The sequence below is a fragment of the Oreochromis aureus genome, linkage group 16 (genome assembly GCF_013358895.1).
Source record: "Oreochromis aureus strain Israel breed Guangdong linkage group 16, ZZ_aureus, whole genome shotgun sequence".
NCBI classification, from domain to species: domain Eukaryota; kingdom Metazoa; phylum Chordata; class Actinopteri; order Cichliformes; family Cichlidae; genus Oreochromis; species Oreochromis aureus.
This window is the reverse complement of record NC_052957.1, coordinates 32,445,551-32,467,597: the sequence shown is the minus strand read 5'-3', so window position 1 is coordinate 32,467,597 and position 22,047 is coordinate 32,445,551. Positions and strand designations below refer to the sequence as shown.

General features: G+C 39.1%; 5 protein-coding genes and 1 pseudogene across 17 annotated transcripts; all 6 read left to right on the top strand.

Annotated features, from left to right (window-relative positions):
• The first annotated feature begins 584 nt into the window (after positions 1–584).
• Positions 585–7,746, top strand: LOC116326802 (uncharacterized protein C2orf80). 13 transcript variants are annotated; one of them, XM_039599668.1, is made up of 10 exons: positions 721–1,011; positions 2,846–2,926; positions 3,413–3,484; positions 3,567–3,648; positions 3,740–3,822; positions 4,053–4,143; positions 4,272–4,349; positions 4,460–4,547; positions 5,546–5,646; positions 7,508–7,746. In XM_039599668.1, exons 3-10 carry the CDS (start codon positions 3,444–3,446, stop codon positions 7,574–7,576), a joined length of 633 nt encoding a protein of 210 aa, XP_039455602.1. In that variant the 5' UTR covers positions 721–1,011; positions 2,846–2,926; positions 3,413–3,443; the 3' UTR covers positions 7,577–7,746. The 13 variants fall into 13 exon arrangements, with proteins under 13 accessions (XP_039455604.1, XP_039455603.1, XP_039455595.1 ...); XM_039599665.1 differs by having other exon boundaries at positions 3,112–3,484; XM_039599664.1 differs by lacking the exon at positions 721–1,011 and adding an exon at positions 1,609–2,183 and having other exon boundaries at positions 3,112–3,484.
• Positions 7,747–9,620: 1,874 nt separating this feature from the next.
• On the top strand, positions 9,621–11,349 carry LOC116326817 (annotated as a pseudogene).
• Positions 11,350–12,195: 846 nt separating this feature from the next.
• Positions 12,196–13,829, top strand: LOC116326803 (gamma-crystallin M2-like). The gene is made up of 3 exons (XM_039600517.1): positions 12,196–12,290; positions 12,368–12,610; positions 13,507–13,829. Exons 1-3 carry the CDS (start codon positions 12,282–12,284, stop codon positions 13,777–13,779), a joined length of 525 nt encoding a protein of 174 aa, XP_039456451.1. The 5' UTR covers positions 12,196–12,281; the 3' UTR covers positions 13,780–13,829.
• Positions 13,830–14,510: 681 nt separating this feature from the next.
• On the top strand, positions 14,511–16,792 carry LOC116326815 (gamma-crystallin S-1-like). The gene is made up of 3 exons (XM_031748230.2): positions 14,511–14,632; positions 14,831–15,073; positions 16,214–16,792. The coding sequence occupies exons 1-3, from the start codon at positions 14,579–14,581 to the stop codon at positions 16,484–16,486; spliced, it is 570 nt and encodes a 189-aa protein (XP_031604090.1). The 5' UTR covers positions 14,511–14,578; the 3' UTR covers positions 16,487–16,792.
• A 187-nt stretch (positions 16,793–16,979) lies between these two features.
• Positions 16,980–18,325, top strand: LOC116326819 (gamma-crystallin S-1-like). Its single transcript, XM_031748237.2, has 3 exons — positions 16,980–17,238; positions 17,353–17,595; positions 17,920–18,325. Exons 1-3 carry the CDS (start codon positions 17,200–17,202, stop codon positions 18,193–18,195), a joined length of 558 nt encoding a protein of 185 aa, XP_031604097.2. The 5' UTR covers positions 16,980–17,199; the 3' UTR covers positions 18,196–18,325.
• A 1,346-nt stretch (positions 18,326–19,671) lies between these two features.
• LOC116326818 (gamma-crystallin M2-like) lies at positions 19,672–20,477 on the top strand. The gene is made up of 3 exons (XM_031748236.2): positions 19,672–19,716; positions 19,849–20,091; positions 20,187–20,477. Exons 1-3 carry the CDS (start codon positions 19,708–19,710, stop codon positions 20,457–20,459), a joined length of 525 nt encoding a protein of 174 aa, XP_031604096.1. The 5' UTR covers positions 19,672–19,707; the 3' UTR covers positions 20,460–20,477.
• Positions 20,478–22,047: the final 1,570 nt, after the last annotated feature.

Below are 22,047 nucleotides of genomic sequence, written 5' to 3'. Positions count from 1 at the left end.
ACTGTTACTAAAAAACTGTTATAGTCATTATCGTTAACTTCTGTAAAGAGAATTTCCCAAATCTAGGTTTAAAAAGTATATCTTATCTTTAATACTAGCACAGGACAATTGATGGACTGTTAGGAATTTGGGTTTTTTGTCTATGCACATATATCACATATATAGCATTTAGTAAAATTTGTTTAAATGTTTAGTAATATCAAACTGGCATCAAAAAGGAAAAAGAAAATCCTTTAGATTGACCCTGAAGGAGAGGGCAGAGATCAAATATGAAATAATAGTTTGAATCCTTCTACAGTACTTGTGTTGACAATGTTTAACACAAGTACAAAGTTACAAGGCTTAGTTATTGTCATGAACTGACAAAAAACAAAGTCATTAAGTTGACCTTGAAGACCTTTGTGGATGACAGATTTTAATGGATTGTTAACATGATCGACACTCCTATAAAGTTTCATTAGAATTTATTTAAAACTTTTTGATCTCCCATGTTTACAGACAGAATGATGACATGCATGCATAACCTACTTGGCAGAGACAATAAGCTTGACCTCAGTCACTACATTGCTAAAATGCTGCTGTTTCCTTAATACTTCAGTACTGGTTTGTAGTCCTCTGATATTTTCCTCCTTATACTTGCATACATTTGCGTAAGTACTAATTTAGCCTTGTAGCAAAGTTACAATATGCTATTATGTTTTACTCCCCTTGCTGCTATATTGATCGCAATAGGCACATTTATGCACGTCAATTCTCGCTGTGTTTCTACCTACCCTGCTCCACTTGTTTCCTTGTGATGTCTGGTTTGGTAATGATCAGACTCACAGGTCTGTTGTAAATTATTCAGGCCATGCTGTTCATCTGAGAAGTCTGCTGGACGTTGCTGTTAAAAGCTTGTGTTCCTCCTAGAAAGGTTAAAAGATTCAGTGTCGCATGACTGCAGTCGTCGTTTAGGATTTTGTATGATCGTGTTAGGTGAAGTACTGTAATCTCCTCTTTTCGACCAGTTGAGTGAGTATCTTTTTTGAAAACACTTGCATGTGTTAAATGTGTTGCTGTTCTTTGTCTTTATCTAAAATGGTTTACACGGGGGAAAGGAATTCTAGTTTGGATTTGGGAATCATTAGTTAAAGCGGAAGTGAGTCCAGTAAGGGTGTCAGGTTGCCTATGAGATCATCAGTAAATCAATCCTGTATTTTAGGTGGACTGCGTGATGCAAGCTCATCGCCATCCTGATAGATTAAGACAGCGGTCTCCAACCCCCGGGTCGTTTGGTACCGGGCCGCGAGAGCTGAGGCTGTGACTTTCAGGGTTTTCGGGGTTTTTTATCGTTAACTCGGTTTCCCTGGTTCTTGTCCCGTGTAGTTGTGTGTATTATTTTGAAAGAAATGTTTTGTCGTTACCATAGCGACTAGAGAGCGTTATGGGGCAGAGAGGAAACGCATTTGAGGAGGACGCTGCTAATAAAGTTACACAGTGTCTGTGAAGGTTCTCAGTCATCCAGGTCATCGTAGTCAGGAATTTCAAAGAAAATCGACTTCTTTGAGTTGTTGAAGACGAATTCGAGAAGCTTCTTCAGTTCTCGGCCATTTGACCTTAGAACTGAAGAAGAAGCTCGGATGAGAGGTGAAACGTCTTCAAGCAACTCAAAGAAGTCCAGACGCTTTTCTTTGCAAATTCCTTTAAAGTTACACAGTGAACTCGCGTTTATTATTATATTTACAAAATACCACAGTTTTTGTCTTGGTCGTATCATTTTTTATTTTGTCGTATTTGTCCGCGACACCTTTAAGGCCGGTCCGTGTGACGTTAGGCCGGGGGACCGCTGGATTAGAATTCACATCTACTTGCTTTGTTCCACTACAGTGTATTTTGGTATTCATTTTAAAGGATTGAAATGGTTATTTGTCAATCGTCAGTTTTTGCATAATAATCGTTAATAACAAAATGTTGCAAATGTATTAAAAATTAACAACTAAAATATCTCATTTATAAAGGTATTTAGACCTTTAGTTGAGTAATTTGTAGAAGCCACTTTGCGTTTTGGTCTTGTGTTGCCTGTTTGCATAGGTCTTTCTGGGAACGTAACCAATGCAGAGACTGTTGGGCACATCAGTGAGCAGTCCTGCAGGAAGACGACAGTGCAAACTTGAGCCGTGATGGCTCTGAGTGCCAGCAGAATGGTGACTGCCTATAGACCAAGACCTTAAGTTGTCTAGAGGATTTGCACGCCTGGTTGCGGACAGTATATCTTATTATGACAAAACTTCTTGAGCTCCTTCACATAGGATGGGTGGTGTCAGTAAACTGGCATCATAAGTCTCTCTAACGCAGGGGTCTCAAACTCCAGTCCTCAAGGTCCGGTGTCCTGAAACCTTTCCATGTGTCCCTGTTGCAACACACCTGAATACAATTAGTATGTCTTTAGCAAGAGTCTAGAACTTGACTGCATGCTGAGGTGGCAACCTCTAACCCTACTCAAATAAATTCAAGTAAATGTAAGTGTTTGGAAAAATGTACTTCTAAAAGTACTTTTATTGCACCATGTTCATTCACTCATGAGCTGTTGTAACATGAATAGAATGGCTGAATTGCCACCTCAGCATGCAGTCAAGTTCTATAGAGTCTTGCTAATGAGGTGTATTACAACAGGGACACATGAAGAAGGCCCTTGAGGACTGGAGTTTAAAACCCCTGCTCTAACATGCTCTGTAGGTTTAAGGCATTGGCGTTATACTACCACTACCATGCTTCACTGTAAGGATGGTATCAGCACACACACTGCCTCTAGTTTATTAGTGCAAAGAGTTTATGTTTTTTGTAATCCTTTCCCATGTGCTCTCAGAGGCCTTTCAGAGCTTTCTGACAAACACAAAAGCTGATACGGTACCCTGTTAAGGAATTATATTCATGTCAAAATCTGCAGGTGAGAAAAAAACACACATTCATTGCAACTCAATCAATTGCATTCTATGTGTATAAATTCAATAACCTGCATGTGTAGAGCGCAGCAGCCGCGCATATAGAGAAGCCATCATGCATGCAACATGAATTGAATTCTATAACTTTCTGGCACAGTCTTCTGTTTATTGAGGATTTGTTCCTGTTAAGTTGGTCCTCTCCCTGGTGTACGCCCTTTCTGCCCAAACTGGCCAGATGCCCATCTCTACGAAGTCTCCCAGTGACTGGAGAATTCAATGAAAATGAACAGGAGGCACATCAAAGGGTCTGAATATGTTAACTGAAACATTAAAAGCATGGTTTCACATTCAGTTAGGTTACTTGTTGTTAGGAAAATTACACTTTTATCATTAAAAAATGAATAAAACAACAAATTGCACAAAAAGCTGAGGTGACTAGTTAAGATGTAGAAGATGTACTATGTACTGTACATGCGCTGATTTCTCTGCAGGAGTCCTAGATGAAAGGATTTCATTCAGAAAATGGAGGCAAACAAGCTCAAAAGAGATGTTGAGGCCCTTATGTGAGTGGATGCTAAAATGTTACAAAGCATACCAAATGTAAGTAAACTGGCAACCGGTTCATTTTCTCCTGTTCCCAAACAGAGACAACTATATTGGACAGAAACTCAGAGAGGACGGCTTTGATCCGAAGGGCAAGGGAACTTTCACAGCACTGGATGACCTGGTAAAAACTCAGCAGAACCAACCAATGCTAAAATAATGTTTTAATGTATAACTAAGTAGAGCTGAGAGCTTCTGTGTTTGACATGTTGCAGGCTCACTATGATCTTGCAATCAGTGTTGCCCTTTGGTGGTTGGAGAAGAAGGAAGGACGACATGTGCTCGACAGAGAGATCATGTACGTTTTCTGTTTTTTAAAGTTAAATGTTCTATCATTGATACGTCTGAATTATGTTTATTATGCTCACAAAATTTAGTAAAAATTAAATAACAAGTAGAAAAATAAACAAAACTTGGGTAAAAGCAGCTGTAATAAGACATGATGCTGTACAGTGCTTTTACAAAGGCAAATGAATACAGTCAGTTGGTGGATTGGTTGCCTTTCATTACCTTCCTCCTACACCACAGTGGAGCAACATGCAGTTTAGGAAGTGCCCAGTATCCTAATCGCTTAGAGCGGGAGGCTATGATCTTGTCATCCTTTGCTGGGATAATTATGGTAAGGATATTTACATATAAATGCTACTTTTAATAAATCTAAGAGCTAAAGGTAAACTCTCCAAAAACCTTCCTGAGAGTACTTAATGCCTAAACTGCTTATTTTAACTGTTGTGTGTTGCTGTTTAGAGTAGCCTGCCAGTGGAGAAAATCTTGACCCTGTACAGGTGTAAACCAGCCGCTTCATACCCCAACCAGAAATCCAAGGTACGAAAGTGTCCTGGTTAGGAAAGTTGCCGCAACTGTTTTATCTTCTTTGGAACATAATTTTCCCTAAAAAAATCATTCCCACTCCTTTTTCTTTTTCTTAACACAAGGGCTCAATTGTCTATCCCATCACTCTGTCCTATCATCCGTTTGCAATGCTCGGCTCCTACAAGGTCGCGCACCACTCCAAGAAACACAGTAAGTGTGTGTTGTCTGGTTTTCAGTCTTTTAGCTGTTTTTTTAGCCTTTATGGTAGTGACAAGGGAATAAAGATACAAACTGTTTCTCAAATGGGAATCAAATACATTTCTATACAATGTAACTGCTTTGTATAACCAAAGCGGGCGAGAGTTGCTGGCAACTTTAATACAGTTTATACTTGGAACAAGTCTAAAAACGGAGCGTGTCTGGTGCTTGGCAATAATATTTAGATTTTATGAGTACATATAAAATATAATCAACTTAAAATAAGATTTTCTTTTCTTTTTTACTCTTTTTGGAGACACACTCCTCAGCAGATAAACGAGCATAGCAACATTTGAAGTATTTTCAACCTGAACTAGAATGTCTTGAAATCATTTCATGGCCTGCTAATGATCCTAACCTCTCTGACCTCTCAGTTGTGTACTGAGCAGTATTTATCTTGAGTTTCCTTGGAAACTTTAAGTTAAAAAAGCTCAAAAGCAGGAACTTTTCCTTCTTTGAGTTTTAATTTTCTCTGATTTGTGTTTTGTTTCTTTGAACAATATAGATAACTCCATCAACAATGTACTGTTCTGTCTACATGACATTTTATGGCTTCCGTTTTTTTCTTTGGAATGGGAGTTTTGGGAAGTGCTCTTTTGCCAAACGTCATTCTTTAAAAGTATTTTTCAGTTTGCAGAATGTTTGATTTTTGAGTAGAAATATAAGGAATATAAAACAGAAACACTCAAAAATGTACTTCAGTTCAGTAGTGACTGAGCAAAGCTATTCTGCAGACTCAGGCTGACTGCAATAGACAGCAATTATGTGCTGAGAGGCAGGTTGGCTCCTACCAGGTGACCAGTGAGCAAAAATAGTCTCAAACCAGTTGGTTGCTGCAACTGCCAAATGTGAAAAAAATTCATTCCTGTCATCCTTGGAGGTTGTTATCCTATTTTCAATCTAGTGTGACTGAGCATTAATATTCTGAAGGAAAAACAAAACTCTTGCAGATCAGAAGCTGAAAAGATGGCTGTCTGGGCAGACAAAGGCAAGCGCTCCACCGAAGCAAGTTTCATCTTCGTTTTCCACTTCATCTCAGTCCTTCATCAGTGTGAGTACCGTATCTGAGCATTCCCCATATGTGTGGTAGGCAAAATAAGAACTGATGTCTCTAAATACCAAGGAAAAATACTTCAGTAGTCAGTACAAATCATGTAAATGGCTGCTGTGTTTCCCATCATATACCATGTACAACATGCAGATATGTTTTAAACTTTTAACCACTTGCTAAACCCAGCTGCATACTCTGCTTTATTAACACCTGCTGCTTATTAAAACCCCATTACAAATAAAGACAAGCAGCTTTATTTAAATGATGAAAGTAAAGTGAAGGTTGCATCTTCAGGAGACAGTAGCTTCAGCACATCAGACACACCTCGATATTTAATAACCTGGCATCAAGCAGATTATTAAAGACACCAGTGTCAAAACTGCCTTTATTTTACATAGAGCCAAATTAAATTGCTACTCTATGGTGCCACGATATAACACAAGATGTTGACTAAAACATGAGACGGTGGCACGTAGAATAAATAAAATCACTATTGCATATGATTAAATACACCATGGGTGGATGACACACTGCACCGCCTGCTGAAACAACCTTTTGCTGAATCTGGACGTGTGAGTCTTGGCTGACCTATAACACTTGCCATAGATGATGGCCAGGGTGAGTGAAGTCCTGGACAATTTCGGTATTTCTGCTGAGGTAGCGTGATATGGCACTCTCCTTTAGAGATGAGCAGTCAGTTTTCTTCTGCGCAGTTCTCATCTCTCACTGCAGAGCTTTCTTTTGGAAGTTGCAGTGGTGTTGGCCGATCAGGAGAGGTCCTCGTATATGAGACCCCCAGGATGTCTGCACCCTTTCTACACATGCTCCATTTATACAGAGAGGGCCAGAACTGTGTCATATTTCCTCCACTAATAATGCAGTTGTCTTTGTGGTGATGAGTCTCTGGTTATTCACCAAGAATCACTCTGACAGTCTTCATAGCTCTTCCCTGCATGCTGACTCATTTCTTGTGATAAGCTTAATGATGGTTGTGTCTAATTTATTTATGGTGTAATATGAGCAGACTGGTATGCAGTGATGGAGTAGTAGAGGTGGGGACCTAGTTTGACTGTCTGTGAACGGCTGGTGAGGAAGTCTTTGGTCCTGGTGTCAATGGGGATCGAGAGGCCAAGTCTTGTAGCCTGCTGATTAGCATGTCGACGGGATGTCCAGCTCTGTGTTCCAGGTGGTTTAGTGCTGTGTGGATGGTGATGGCCTCCTCGGTGGGTCTGTTAGCTTTGTGTGCAAACTGAAGTGAGCTAAATGTGGAAGAGAGGCTGGTTTTGATATGATGCAGGACCAGTGTCTCAAAGCATCTCTTAATCAGTTAGGTAAATGTAGTTGACTTATCCATTTATGCATTTCTAGAGTTGACTGACCTGAACACACATCTCACATCCTGTTCCTGCAGAGTGAATCTATGAAGTCTTTTGGCCTCAAATTGGATGAAGAAACGATTTAGTTCCTCCATGTTGGCATATAGATGTTGTTGTAGTCTTCCCCAAACCTTTCTTGAGTCGTTACATGTCAGGTTCCACTGTTGTAGGCCTTCTTAGTCTCCTGTAAATGCAGTTTGGGTAATGCGGTTCCCCTTTTCTTAGTATTCCCATATTTCCTTGACCTCATGGCATTTTCAGTCTAAGTTGAGGAAAAGTGATTAGGAAAGGACATAGGAAGTAATTTTGAAATGTTCAACATCAATCCAGAAATATTTCAGAGAAAAGACGAGGGTTTGAAATGCCCAAAGCCAAGAAGGAACCATCTGAAGAGTAAGTTCTTGTTACAACGTCTGCATTGAAAATCCTCTGCTGCCACCCGGTGGATCTAAACAGACCTCCCATCCGCTCTGCTTCACTTTTAGGACAGCAGTGACGTTCACCAGGAAAGAACTGAGCACTATGAAGGCTCGCAAGAGTCTCTGCATGACTGACGTCAACCGCCAGCAGCTGCCAGAAGTAGAGACATTGAGCTAGATCAATAATACTAACATGAAATGGTAAAATTCCTCAGTTGAACGTTAACGTACTCAACTAAAAATGTCACTTGAACTCAAAAATGCACTTGAAGTGCTCAGAAATAAAAGAGACATAAACAGAGAAATATTTTCTGTCAGCTGGGCTCTGTGTTATTTGATAATGCATTATATGAATAAATTGTTACTACATTCAACGTCATGCTTTAATGTGTTTCCTTCACTCTGTACTCCTCGCAAAGTGTCATACCAGACTGTATTGGTGGAGTTTATGTGATTATGGAGGTCTGATGATCTGAAGCAGGACTCCATGCTTCTTGGTCAAACAGCGCTTAGTGACACTGGAGATGTGTTATGACTCAAACTACTGATGGTCTCACTGGAGTCAGAGATTTTTTTAAATATATTATTTACCCAGGAAAAATACAACTCTTGGAGTTAAAAATGGCTTGTCCTCACCAAGAAAGACATGCAAGTTGCATGAAGTAGTAGCTCATACACAAGGTCAGGGTTCACTGATTTTCATATTTGGTATGACCTTGACCTAATTTTCACCAAAATTAAAGCAGCTCAACCTGTCATTGGTATCTGTCTACCATTGGGAGCTGGACTGGACTTCTTTAAGTTGTTTGAAGACATTTTTATTTCTCATCCATCTACTCTATTTGAGCATTCAAAGTGCTTTAAACAACTACATTTATACCAGCACTTTCTATCTAACATTTATACATACTGTGACAGAGAGCAGCATGGGGTTAGTATCTTACCCAAGGATATTTGGCATGCAGACTGGGATCAAACCACAAACCTTCCAGTCAGTAGGTGACCTGCTCTATCATCTGAGCTACAGCCACCCTCAGGATCGGTTCTGTGAAGGGTCGTTGACCCGCTATTGATCATGTATGTCATCAAAAAATCCAGGGTATGAAAAAAGGTGTGGGTCATTACCACCAGAGGTTTCAGGAGACACCTGTGTGACACGTTGCCTCAACCCTATCATGGATCTATTAAGGTCACCTGATTCAAAATGTGAGTTGGGGTTGAGGCGCCTGGGAAGGGATCTCAAAACTGGATTGTAAGTGGCGGACAGTTGATGTCGTAAGCCACTACCTCTGTTCAACGATGGTCATTCACAGTAGTCCTTTTTTCAAACCATCTCTCTCCTCTGTCCAAAATGTGAAGGCTGGCAACCTTTAAAAGCATGAACTCTATCCTTTAGGTGCAGATATACAGCTGAGTCTTGTCCCATGTACAAGTCTAGGCACTCCTCACAGCAACAAGTTTATGCTTTTACCAAGATTCACTTAATACCTGTTAAATCATTCCAGCTTTGTCTTTGATGAAAACAATGAAATCATTTTTATTACCTCAGGTTATGTTATTAATTTAGATAATCAGTTTGTGGATAAATGATTATTGTAGGTTTGTTACCCTGCAGTATAAACTACCCTGATGCAACTGTTGTTGCGGCTATATAAATACAATTGAATTGTTATAGAAATGTAAAAAAATCTCAAATGATTGACTTTTAGAATCAGTCCTAATCCATGTCCAGTAATATTTAGAAGCATTCGTTACCATTGTAAGAGAAAAAACGGATATTTGGTATCCCATCTCTTTACAATTACATATCAGATTGTTTGCAGAGTTACTAAAACTGTCAAATAAGTGTACCTGAATACAAACTCCAAAGTGACACAAAGTAAAAGCACCTAAATATCACTTTGGTACTGATATTGACTTTACACTGAAGGTGCCTGGTCCCATTTTCCTCGTACAAATAAAACACACAAATCCACATTTTTCTTTTTTGGAATTTCTGCAAATGTTTATAGAGGCTGATTCGTTTTGTGATGACCTCTGACATTCTGCGAGCAAAGATTAATCTCCTTGATGAGTGGATAAAATGTGTCTCTAATGTCCATATCAATAAAGAGGGCACAGTGGGTCAGTAATTTGCCTGGTAGGACTTTTGCATTGATGATTCAGGGATTTTCGCTCTATGCGCAGGATCAAGACTCTTGGCAACGATGCCAGTACGTTAAATCCCCACTCATTGAAAAAACAGCTAAAGTGGGATCTGCTAACCCTTTGATTGAGGTTTATATAGCGGGGCTGTGGTGCCGCTTTGTGAGACCACCATTTTTCCGTAGGTGACTGGCTCCAGCACACTGCAGGATGAGTAGTAAGGTAAGAGAGATTCATTCTGTTTTGGGCTTCTTCAAGCTGACAAGTCGCATTGCAGCTTCTCAAATAACGATTGCCAGACACACCGAGAAACTGACAGTGCCTTTAACTGACTTTAACAACCCATGACATAATCAACACTGCCAGAATCACACATACAGGCTCAACTGAAATCTGTAGTACAGCATCACCAGACTTGGCTGTGACTGCCTCTGTCCACCCTCCTCCTCCTCCCCTGGCTTTAGATCATATTCTATGAGGACAGAAACTTCCAGGGTCGCTCATATGAGTGCGACACCGACTGCCCTGACATGCACCCCCACTTCAGCCGCTGCAACTCCATCAAGGTGGAAAGTGGTTGCTGGGTGCTGTATGAGAAGCCCAACTACACTGGCTACCAGTATGTTCTGACCAGAGGCGAGTACCCAGACTACCAGCGCTGGATGGGCTACAACGACACCATCCGCTCCTGCCGTACCTTCTCCTATGTGAGTGAACAGTTAATACTATGAAAAATGTCATCTGAGAATTACATTTTCTGACTTAGAAGTGGTTTTATGTCTTTATTTAGACGATTAAACCACTGATTTTCACTGTTTTCTAGGTGCACAAGCCAAATAACATGATGCATACACTGGTTAAAATATTAGATATTTTTTCCTTCCAACTAAAGTTGCACTTTAATAAGAGTTTAGATTTAGTTGCTGAAAGGTGCTTTCTCTGTACAGAATCTACATGAAATAGTTCAAGGTTACGTGTAGGACAAGGTAATGTTTGGCAAACAATTAAATAAAAGTCAATTATAAATGTCAAATAAGTTGTTGTTGATGTTTTCTCATAATTATGACACATTGTAAAACTATTTAATCAGGTTCCATGTATTATCTGTATATTTATTTTGAAATTATTTTTTATTTTAACTATGTCAGTGTTTAACTATTCTTTTGATGTGGCACGACAAATAAATACCAGCCACTGACATTACTTAATGAAATTGTATTTGCTCACATGCAGATATCACTGAACAAGGCCAATGTGGGCCAACATTTAGCTCATATGTTGATGCAGTCCTACAAATTTAAAAAAAACAAAAAAACAATGGGTTTGACTTTTTTTTTTTACATATTTATTTTTTAAGAGTAAGCTATGTCAATTTCCAATAAATCTTCCCCTCACACACACCCATACAGAGCTGCAGAGGTACTGATGCTACTCTAATTTTGTGTTTTACCTTACTGCTATGTTCATCCAGACCAGCGAGGGGCCCTACCGCATGCGCATCTACGAGCGACCCAACTTCCAGGGTCAGATGATGGAGTTCAGTGAGGACTGCGAGTCGGTGCAGGATCATTTTCGGAGCCGTGACATCTATTCCTGCAATGTCATGGACGGCTACTGGACCCTCTACGAGCACCCAAACTACCGCGGCAGGCAGTACTTCATGAAGCCCGGGGAGTACCGCAAGTTCAGTGACTGGGGGGCCACCTGCGCCACCACTGGCTCCTTCCGCAGAATCACAGAGTTCTAATCTGGATCCAATCGCTTTTACGCTATAGAAAAACAAAACAAAATAAAAATGGTAATGTGTCAGTGATTGACTTGGCATTAGTAACATATAACTTCATAAATAAATGGAGCTGTTGTTAAACTACTTTCTGTGCTTCCTTTGTCACTGATTTCACTAACATCACATGAACTGACACATAAAAAGCCATATTTGGAAACATTTCCAGCATTTAAATGTGATCATCTATTATATGGACATTCCACACATTGACACATTTATTTGAACCCTTTATAGTTTCCTGTGCCAGAATGAGCCTTTATCTGATTCTGACTTACTAATTTCTTGCACATTCAATAAGGAGGTTGCCATGTGGCATTAATATAATTAAAATGAACATGGCATTGTTCTGCTTAATTTCTACTGCATAGAATTTAGTGAAATTGCAGCAGAGTTTTAGAACACACTCACTGACACGAGTGTCTCTAACTCTTTGTAATAAGGTAATTATTTACTTTCTGGATTCTCCTGATTAAAAAAAAGGCCAATTTTTGGTGTAATGTTTGTTGGAAGAACAGTTTTTATTTTTTGTAGTAGTCAGTCTCACTCCTACAGAAAATATTATAAATCAATATCAACACACACCAGCAAAAAGAAACAACGTTTTATAGGCATTTACTCACCCTTCATACTCTGAATCCAGCCCATTTAAAGCACATGAAGAGTGAAAAACCTGTGAGTGTTCCAGCGCCTGCACATGTTGTAGCTCTTGCTGGAAGCTGTATGGCATCTGTTAACCTGAACACAGGACATGACAAACAGGAGTGGGAAGACTCTTGTAATATTTCTGCTGACACCACGCCTCATTTAAATAACACCAACTGCTCCCAAAAGGGTATTGTATATAAAGATGGAAGCTAATTTTAGGATTTAAAAACGCAGGAAGAGGTTTGACCAACAACAGCAGGCATTATGGGAAAGGTTTGTATGTCGTTTTACATGACAGATATCTGTAGATTAAAAATAAGCTTACATGCCTTATTCTGTCCCTCGGTCAGATCATCTTCTACGAGGACAAGAACTTTGGAGGCCGTTACTATGAGTGCATGAGCGACTGTGCCGACCTGCACTCTATGTTTGACCACTGCCGCTCCATTCGAGTGGAAAGCGGCATGTTTATGATCTATGACCGTCCGGGCTACGCGGGAAACCAATACTTCATGAGGAGGGGAGAGTACTCTGACTACATGGGCATGACCGGTATGAATGACTGTGTCAGATCTTGTCGCATGATCCCCTCGGTAAGACCCTCAGTAAAATACCATTGCTGTGTCGTACTGCATCTTAACCTCTTACAATAATAGATTCAGCGCACAGAAAAACATACACCAACTATTCAATGATTTTCTTTTTCGATTAGAAAAGTAACTACTCTGAAATTAGAAATGAAGGCGATTTCACTTAATCTAAAGAGGTCACTGTTGACTGCTCCAAAGCTGATAAAGTGCTGCTTTTGTGCTCTTCTGTTAATTCTAATGTGTTAAATTTTGCTTGCCTGTCCTCCAACATAACTGCCAAGCAGCAGTTAGAGTCTAAGACTGTATACTTGACTTTTAGCATGTAGCATTAGCCAATAAATGGGCTAATTTTGCTACAGCCACAGCAATCTGTGTTCAGAGGTGTTTTTTTGTTTAAAAAACATAAAACTATCCTATCCCACCAGAGAACTTTTGTTTTCTGGGTAGAGGACCATGATGTAATATCCTTTTCGGCAACCATAGTAGCTACACACTAGCTTGTTACTGTCTTTTTTCTCCAGTTTTATGGACAGTGGCAAGCTGGGTAAATTGTTAAGATGTATTAGAGTGAAAATCAGACTGTAAATTGCACTGGATTACATTATCAGAATACTTGTGATTAATATTTCATTTTTAAAAAGTATGGTGGTACTGGTATGTTAACATTAATTAACACGTACTATGCCTATCAGTGGTGTAGAGTAGAAATGGCCTAGAAACAGGCATCAGCGTTTACTCTCTTCTTTTAGTGCCAGTATCTATGCTAAGCTAGGCTAAGCAGCTTATTGCAGATATTTTATTAGGTATGTGGTGCATGATCTAACTCACAGCTATGCACATGAACAGATTTCACAAAAGACAAACCTAATGTGACCGTTTGACTTTCCTGACCTCTGCAGCACAGTGGCAGCTTCAGGATGAGGCTGTATGAGCATTTTGACATGGAAGGCGGAATGATGGAACTGACGGATGACTGTCCTAATCTCATGGACCGTTTCCGCCTCTCCAACTTCAACTCCTGCAATGTGATAGATGGCCACTGGCTGATGTATGAGCAACACCACTACAGGGGGCGCCACTACTACCTTCCACCTGGCCAGTATAGGAGCTTCAGCAACTGGAACGCCATTAGCTCCAGGGTTGGGTCCGTCCGACGTCTCATGGATTTATGAAGACGGAAGGACAGTTCTTGTGAAATGTCTACTCTTTGCCTTGTTTTACACACTGAATAAAATGGCATCAGTGCTCAAGTGTACTCAGTTTTGTTTTTGCTCTCTGCATCTAGAGGGCATCTTTCCCCAGGAGAATGTGCTGGGCTTGTGGCCTGACATCCTAACTCTCATAAGAGGATTGAATAAAATCGTTCAAGCACTAACACTTTTCTCACTGAGGCTCAAGCGTTATCTATTGGACCTTTGTGTTTGTTTAGACATGAGCAAATATCCTACAAATTAACACAAGCATTTCGAAAGGTTGTCAGTTAAAAATGTAAATATTGTTTCTATTTTGGTCAGAAATAAAGCTCACCACCAGATGGCAGTGGTAGAATAAAAATTACATAAAACACAACATGAAACTATCATTCTGTTGACAAAAACACAGACAGACTCATTTCTACCATGGGAAAAAATATTGTAATGAAGCTCCAAATAACACAACTGGAGGTTTTTATGTCTGAGCAACTAGAAAATGAATGTAAACATTTAGAAGATATCTTGGTGAACGTGGGTGGAGCATAAACCCTCAGTCTGAGGTAAATTTTATCAGTGCAACAACAAACAGCACCCATTCAGAGTTGACATTGGACCAGTCAGCGCTCACCTGTACATACATAATCCCCAAACATCTCTTCAGGATAACACAACGGCACAAATGCCAAAGATTCCTGGCATTACAATATGAATGACACGTGCAGAGTCTGCATTTCACATTCACTATATATGTAACAGGTTTGAGTCTTCAAAGAGCTGGATGGATCATACAGGGACTAGGCACAGGGCAGGAGAAGCAGCCAACATGGGGAAGGTAAAAATGACAGTTTGGGGCAAACAAGCAGGCGGGGTACGAAATGCTAATAGGCTTCCTGAGTGTTCACGTCCTGTACTGAGATGTCCATTAAAACCATGAAAATACTCAGAATACTGAAGCAAATATAATAATATTTGTTTCTATTGAACATATTTGCAGTGCAAACACTGAAAAAGATATGATTTCTATGTTTAGATTATCTTCTATGAGGACAACAACTTCTCTGGGCACCATTTTGAGTGCTGTAATGACTGTGAGGACTTGTTAAGCCGACTCAGCCGCTGCAACTCAATCAAGGTGGAGAGTGGTTGCTTCATGATCTATGAAAAACCCAATTACTCTGGTAACCAGTACTACCTGAAGAGAGGAGAGTATCCGGACTTCCATCACTGGATGGGCGTCAACGAGTCTGTCAGCTCCTGTCGTTACATCCCTACGGTGAGCTACTGTTTGTTGGCCAAACCCAGCCTTATACATTCATTATAAGATACAGCTGCTGAAGCCCACCCACTTCCACTGCCTGTTGATAGATTGTGAGAATGTAAACTAACCAGACCTAACTTTTATTGAAACAATTTTTAAGCCTTTGTTTTTAAATGTATTTCAAGATTTTGCAAACACTTTTTAACCTACAGGTTTAAAAACAGTCTCCATTATAGACTCATTTATATTCTTAGCCACAGTTCTGTTTTTAATATTTTTGAAGCAATAGCATATTATGTCTAATTTTGGGTTTTCCAAAAGCTTATTTGCTTATTCCAAACTGTTATATAAATCAAACTGATCTTTATGCAAGAGGGTGCAGCTTAGTTGTTACTATTGATCTTCCCAAAACAACTGTTCTAGGACTAATTCTGCCTATTTTAAATGTTAGCATGATTTCACTGTTGTTCCACCTTAAAGAGAAGCTAAATCAGTCTTTGAATTTAATTTTACTTTGGATTTTCTTTGAAGAAAATGTAAAAAGACGGTAGCTTTTACCATGAAAATTGTCAAATCAGATAAAAATACAGTGAAAATAAATAATGAAGTTTTGCTAATTATAACTTTATTTAAATAACCACAGAATTAGTCTGCTCTATAAAGGTGCATAAATGCTGACACAAATCTAATGCCTATCAAAACACTGTATAATAAAAATATCCATCCAGTCAATCTGTACCACAGTTTTTTAGAGAGTCTTGAAGATGGGCTGGACCCAGGTACTGGATCTCCACTCACAGGTTTTGCGGACTCTAGTTGTAAATGAGCCATTAACACAAGTTTTAAAGTCCACTTTAAGTATTTGTTCCCTTCACTTTTTGTGCAATCTGAGGAAGTGGAACTGTGTCTTTCATTTTGACCAAAGTAGTTACATTAGCATGTTTAGCTAGGTTAGCTAGCAAGCTAAAACATATTTCATCGTCTTTCAAAAAATCAGTTTCCCAAACTCATTCATTATTATTTACTTGTAGCAAAATAGAAGATTCCATAATTACATTTGATAGTCATTACAAATATAACAGCTTTTGTTTTTAGTAGAGGTAGTTCCTGAAGGTGCAGCTGAGTAAATAATGCCCATCTTTGATTCAAAACTAGGAGCCTGGGACGTTCAACATGCGCCTGTATGAGCGGATCGAGTTTGGGGGTCAGGTGATGGACCTTGTGGATGACTGTCCCAGTGTCATGGATCGCTTCCACGTTAATGACATCTTCTCCTGCAACGTGAAAAATGGCAACTGGCTCTTCTATGAGCACCCCAACTACAGGGGCAGGATGTACCTGATAAGGCCTGGAGAGTATAAGAGGTTCAGTGAGTGGGGTGGCAGGAGTGCCAGAGTCGGATCCATCAAACGCATCATGGACTATTGACCACTTTTGGTAGTTGCCAGAAGTCTTCATACTCAGATAATTATGCTTGCAACACTAAAGAAAGAGACAGAAAACAGTTTTTGTCACTTAGTCAAACTACTACTGTCCTGCATCAGAACATTCCCTCATGTAAAGCTTGGGCTCACCATTGGACTCACCATTGTAATAAAGCAATTGCAAAATGGAGTCGTCATAGTCCATTCAGTTGTGAGGAGGACGTCATTTATCAAAGCATGATTTGTTAGTACTGTAATGTTTCGAACAAACAGATTAGTCCATGGTGGAAACCTGATCTGAGTAAGTCCTTCATATGAAATCATAGCCAACATTTTTGATACTTTGGAAATGTTGACTCACATAAAAAAACCCAACAAACAAACAGCTGGTAGCTTGTGCAAATTATGTGCTGGCTCTATTAAATATCAGTATTATTCTGCTGATGTTGTGCAGGACTATGTGACTATCATGCTATTGTGCAACAGCATTTTCGGGAAGAAATTGTGATGAACATGGAGGAAAGAACAATAACGACACACACCAAGAGTCATCTATACATAAACAGATTTTCCTATCTGCCCACCCCCACTTGTGATCCATCATCACTGTGGGGGATATATTTAAATGACAATACTTTATGCTGTGCAATCACACAGCAGTCCTTTCTTTCTTTCTTTTTTATAAAGCACAGTAGCTTGGCTCAGGGACAGCACTGAATGGTAATAGAGTCTGATGCCAACACAACCATGGGAAAGGTAAAGAAACTAAATGTTATGGTTTTACAAAAACTCCTGTTTTTGTGTCGAGATCTCTTGGCTTCTAACAGCGCTGTGTAAAAAAGTGTCTGTGTGTGCCTGTTGCTTTTGCAGATCATATTTTACGAAGACAGAAACTTCCAAGGGCGCTCTCATGAGTGCAGCAGCGACTGTGCCGATCTTCACACCTACTTCAACAGATGCAACTCCATCAGGGTGGAGAGTGGCTGCTTCATGGTGTATGAGAGGCCCAACTACATGGGCAATCAGTACTATCTGAGGAGAGGAGAGTACTCTGATAACCAGCGTATGATTGGCATTAATGACTGTGTCAGATCTTGCCGTATGATCCCCCAGGTAGGTCATAATGACTTGCTTTAAGACTCTGCTATAACCCCATAATATCCATCAGGTTACCAGACACCCTTATTGGGTCACTGCTAAATGGGCAAATATTCAGAAACTATAAATTAATTTTAGCACCATAGGGTTTACTGAAAATTCTTTTGCAAGATGTTAATAGACAAAAATATTATAATAAGGAACTGGATTTTACATCCTTATAGGTTACTGGTCAACTCATGCTTTTAAAAAATGTTTTAAGTGATTAAATGTAGTAAATGTATGTAAAGAAGGACCTGATTGGTGAGATTATAGAGTTTTTTTAAAATTCTTTGCTAGCACCAAGGTTCCTACAGGATGAGGCTTTACGAGCGTGCTGACATGACCGGGCAGATGCATGAGCTAGTCGATGACTGTCCAAATGTCCAAGACCAACTCAGCATGTCTGATTTCAACTCCTGCAATGTGATGGATGGCCACTGGCTACTGTACGACCAACCTAACTACAAGGGCAGAGTGTACTACCTGAGGCCCGGAGAGTATCGGAGGTACAGTGACTGGGGAGGCATCAGCCCAAGGATCGGCTCCATCAGAAGAATCACTGACTTCAACTGAAGTCAAGCTTCATTTAAATGCATCTTTCAATGACTTGAACTGTCTGTTTTCCCAATAAACTTTATCTGCTGAATAAAACAAGCATCTTTTATTTCCATGTATCACTACAAAGCTTCATTACTATTTTGCAAAGGAGCCTTAAGATGGCAGATGAGTTTTTTCTTGCAATCAAATGTTACAGAAAGGAAAATAACTACTCTTTGGGGCGAGTGGCTAAACAATTTATCTACCAGCTTCTGGGTAACTGGGCACTATAGTTTAATCTCCTCTATGCTTAGGCATACCATTGCAAACAATACATCTCCCAGTTGGTCGGCTTGATAGGATTAGCTGGTCTCTGCGGTGGGAGAATTTATCCATACGATTAGTGTTAAACTACGCTGCACGGTGTAGGAGAGGAAACTGATCCTGGACACCTCTGACAACAAATGACAAAATATGGAATAAAGAATGAAAGAATGAGATTGATCTGGCAAAGCTGGTAACATAAGCACATGTTTTTTAAACAGTTTAAAATTTATGTCAGACACATTACACTGTTCTGACTGACATTTGCTTTGAAACAGCTTACAAGGACCAAAAACATTCATTATGCTAAAGATTGTCTTAAAGATTTTAAACAAACAACAAAAAACATAAAATTTAAACAAAATTCATCCGGGAAATAAGCATAATATAAACTTTAACTTTTTTAGAGATTGATAAACTACACTACTAAGTGATATTAAATACAGAAACCGTAACATTTTCACATAAGTCTTACATTTGAAGAGAGAGGGAGAGAAAAAAAGGCTCAAATCAAGGTGAAATTTACTATTGCACAGTTTTCAGCATAACAAAATGTTATAAGTAAATAATTATATTTGACAAGTGGCTGGTGGTAATACCAAGAAATAAAAATAATAGGAGTTATTTGCTATGTATCCAGGTCCATTTCTCCTGTAGGGGGAGTCTTCAGAAAGTCAAATTACTGTGAGAAATCAAGTAATCGTGAAAGTGATAAATCATTAAAAATAGTGAGTCTTTGATTAAAGATGGTTTCACATTGCTTAACATACAGTAAACTGTAAAAGTATATACAAAACTTTTGTTATATTCTATGTAACATGAAGATTGGCAGCACAGTATACACACACTTGTTTACTGGCATATGGTAGGGTTGCTCAGGTAGAGCTAGAGGGAGAGTAAATGGCTTCCTGCTCTGTTACACAACATATTTAATGCCAAAGCCCTGTTCCATATTGTTCTGCGGCTATTGTCCACTGGATGTGTGGATACCATACTAGTCTTTTCCTTTGTCCATGCATGTCAAAACACCAAACCAGTTAATTTATCCTTTTTTTCAAATACAGATCCATATTTCTCACCCAATGTTGGGCTCTAACAAAAAGGTAAACATGTGCTAGTAGCCTTCAATTATAACTATGAGATAATTTGAATAACAATGCATTTGTTTGTCGAGAGGTAGTATAAAAAGCCCTGAAAACATGGGGAATCTCTCCAACGGAGACCATGGGCAAGGTAAGTACTGTTTTTTTCTCTCTCTGCTCACATTGAATGTTAGTTAAATTTGTTGGTGGTCTTTTAAACATTTTTTTTGCTGGAAAGTCTTAACTGAGCTGAAGCTGCTACTACTCTTTTATTTTTCATTAGATTATCTTTTACGAGGACAAGAACTTCCAGGGTCGCTCCTATGAGTGCAGTAATGACTGCACAGACCTTCACTTGTACTTCAGCCGCTGCAACTCCATCAGGGTAGAGAGTGGCTGCTTTATGATCTATGAGCGCCCTAACTTCATGGGCCACCAGTATTTCATGAGGAGGGGAGAGTATCCTGACTACCAGAGGTGGATGGGCTTCAGCAGCTGTATCCGCTCCTGTAGGATGATTCCAGTGGTAAGACAGACACAACGCTGAAAAATACACCTAGACATAACAGTTTCACTGAAATATGGTTTGAACATGTTGCTGATTCTCTTCTGGCCCCACAGTATCGAGGTTCCTACAGATTGCGTATCTATGAGAAGCCTGACTTCAGTGGTCACATGATGGAGTTCATGGATGACTGTCCCTGTGTGTCTGACCGTTTCCATCACCGCCATGTCTACTCCTGTAATGTTATGAATGGCTACTGGATCTTCTACGAGTACCCCAACTACCGAGGCAGACAGTACTTCCTAAGACCCGGGGAGTACAGGAGGTACCGCGACTGGTGCGCCACCTGCGCCATTGTCGGCTCCTTCAGGAGAGTCACCGAATTTTAGCCATCAACTGAAACCTTGCTGTAAATATAAAGCACTTTGTTTATTAAAGATGTTGAATTTTTAACTCGTCTTGTGAATTTGTTTTCATTGAGTTGTTCAGCTTTGAAACTGTGATTGCTTCGTTGCGGGTACATAAAGGGACCCCTCAAAAGGCTGGTAACATGTTGACTGTTTGGTCTGCAGATCCTGCACTTACTCTGTAGGTACTGTGAAGAACAATACCTACTTTTGTTTATTAAATTAGATGTAATTAAAAAAACACCCTGGCCAGTCCAGCTGATCCTAAACAAATAAACTATACATCAAGTAGGCAACAACAAAATAATCCACAGCCTTATTGTTTTGACTCACTTGTTGTACTTTCTGGAATAAAAGAAAGAATCTGTGTGTAACACAATGATACATTAATTTCATAACTGTCTGTCACTAGGTATTTGTACCACATTATTTCTTATCGACACTGAATCCCTTATTATGTTGGTAATCATAAGTATTTATAAACTCAACAAAACAACTTCTTTTCTTATGTTTGAACTTTTATATTAATATTATTAACTTAATATTGTAATTTATTTTGAAATCGCCCAAATTCCACTCTTTAGAACAAAGTTAAAGAAAGTCCTAATGTAAATCAGGAGAGATATGTTTCCAGATGTGATTTTCTTTTAGATTTTTCCTATCAAAGTTGTAGACCACATGGTGCAGTCCTTCTTCAAAATCCCAGCTCACGATGTTCATGATGGCTTATCAGTATTTCTACTTACGACAAACTAGTTGAATTGAATTTGCAGAACTGTCTAATATATACGTCTGACTTGAACAACTGTATAGTTATTATATAGCCTAAAACCCAATCATAACAAAAGAGTCTTTTTCCAGGACTTCCTAATAAACTCAACTTTTCAAAATAAGGGAACTGAGTGTCTTTATATAATTTTAGTTACAGTGTAAGAAGAAGAGGCAGATCGGTGATAGAAATGAGTGTTTCTGATCCAAATTTGCAAAAGCGTTTAAACAAATGCCTGCAAATGAAAAAGTAAATTACTGCAATTGAAATTAATAAGTATAATATTGCTAATACTTTTTCTCCAGCCAGCTGCTGTTAAAGCAAAAAAAGGAACAACCAGATGTTGCATGATGGAATTAGAGGAGTGACACAGTTTTAATTTTAATTTCTTTAGAATTAAGCTGTATGAATGCAAATTAAAGTATTCTCCATAAACTGTCTGCACTTTTAATATTGCATAAATCCATCTACTGCTAACCTACTTTTTACCCTTTTTTAGTAACTTAGATTCATCAAAAGTAAGAACACTGAATAATTAGTTACTGTATTTTATGAGATTAGAAGGTTGATAGCTGTGTCTGTGTTTAAAGGCTGTGTATCTTACTGTAGCTTGTGTATGGCCTTTCATCTCATGATTATTTATTACACTTTAATTTTATAATATAATAACATCCATATGAACTTAATAAAACATGCACATTCTCCTTTAAATGAAACTCAGTCTTCTAAGTCACGGAACATATTTTTTATTATCGACAGTCCTGAAAGCCGACAGTTAGTATATTTACTTCTTTGTATCAG

Bases quoted from the DNA above. Each gene is read 5' to 3' on its own strand.
- LOC116326815 (XM_031748230.2), top strand. From the start codon at position 14,579: ATGGATCATACAGGGACTAGGCACAGGGCAGGAGAAGCAGCCAACATG. The intron at 14,633-14,830 runs GTAAAAATGACA...TTCTATGTTTAG, and splicing joins AAGCAGCCAACATGGGGAAG to ATTATCTTCTATGAGGACAA. The intron at 15,074-16,213 runs GTGAGCTACTGT...ATTCAAAACTAG, and splicing joins CCTGTCGTTACATCCCTACG to GAGCCTGGGACGTTCAACAT.
- LOC116326803 (XM_039600517.1), top strand. The intron at 12,611-13,506 runs GTAAGACCCTCA...TGACCTCTGCAG, and splicing joins CTTGTCGCATGATCCCCTCG to CACAGTGGCAGCTTCAGGAT.
- LOC116326802 (XM_039599670.1), top strand. From the start codon at position 3,444: ATGGAGGCAAACAAGCTCAAAAGAGATGTTGAGGCCCTTAT. The intron at 4,350-4,459 runs GTACGAAAGTGT...TCTTAACACAAG, and splicing joins ACCCCAACCAGAAATCCAAG to GGCTCAATTGTCTATCCCAT. The intron at 5,647-7,507 runs GTGAGTACCGTA...CTTCACTTTTAG, and splicing joins CATCTCAGTCCTTCATCAGT to GACAGCAGTGACGTTCACCA.
- LOC116326818 (XM_031748236.2), top strand. The intron at 20,092-20,186 runs GTAAGACAGACA...CTGGCCCCACAG, and splicing joins CCTGTAGGATGATTCCAGTG to TATCGAGGTTCCTACAGATT.
- LOC116326819 (XM_031748237.2), top strand. From the start codon at position 17,200: ATGGTAATAGAGTCTGATGCCAACACAACCATGGGAAAG. The intron at 17,239-17,352 runs GTAAAGAAACTA...TTGCTTTTGCAG, and splicing joins CCAACACAACCATGGGAAAG to ATCATATTTTACGAAGACAG. The intron at 17,596-17,919 runs GTAGGTCATAAT...ATTCTTTGCTAG, and splicing joins CTTGCCGTATGATCCCCCAG to CACCAAGGTTCCTACAGGAT.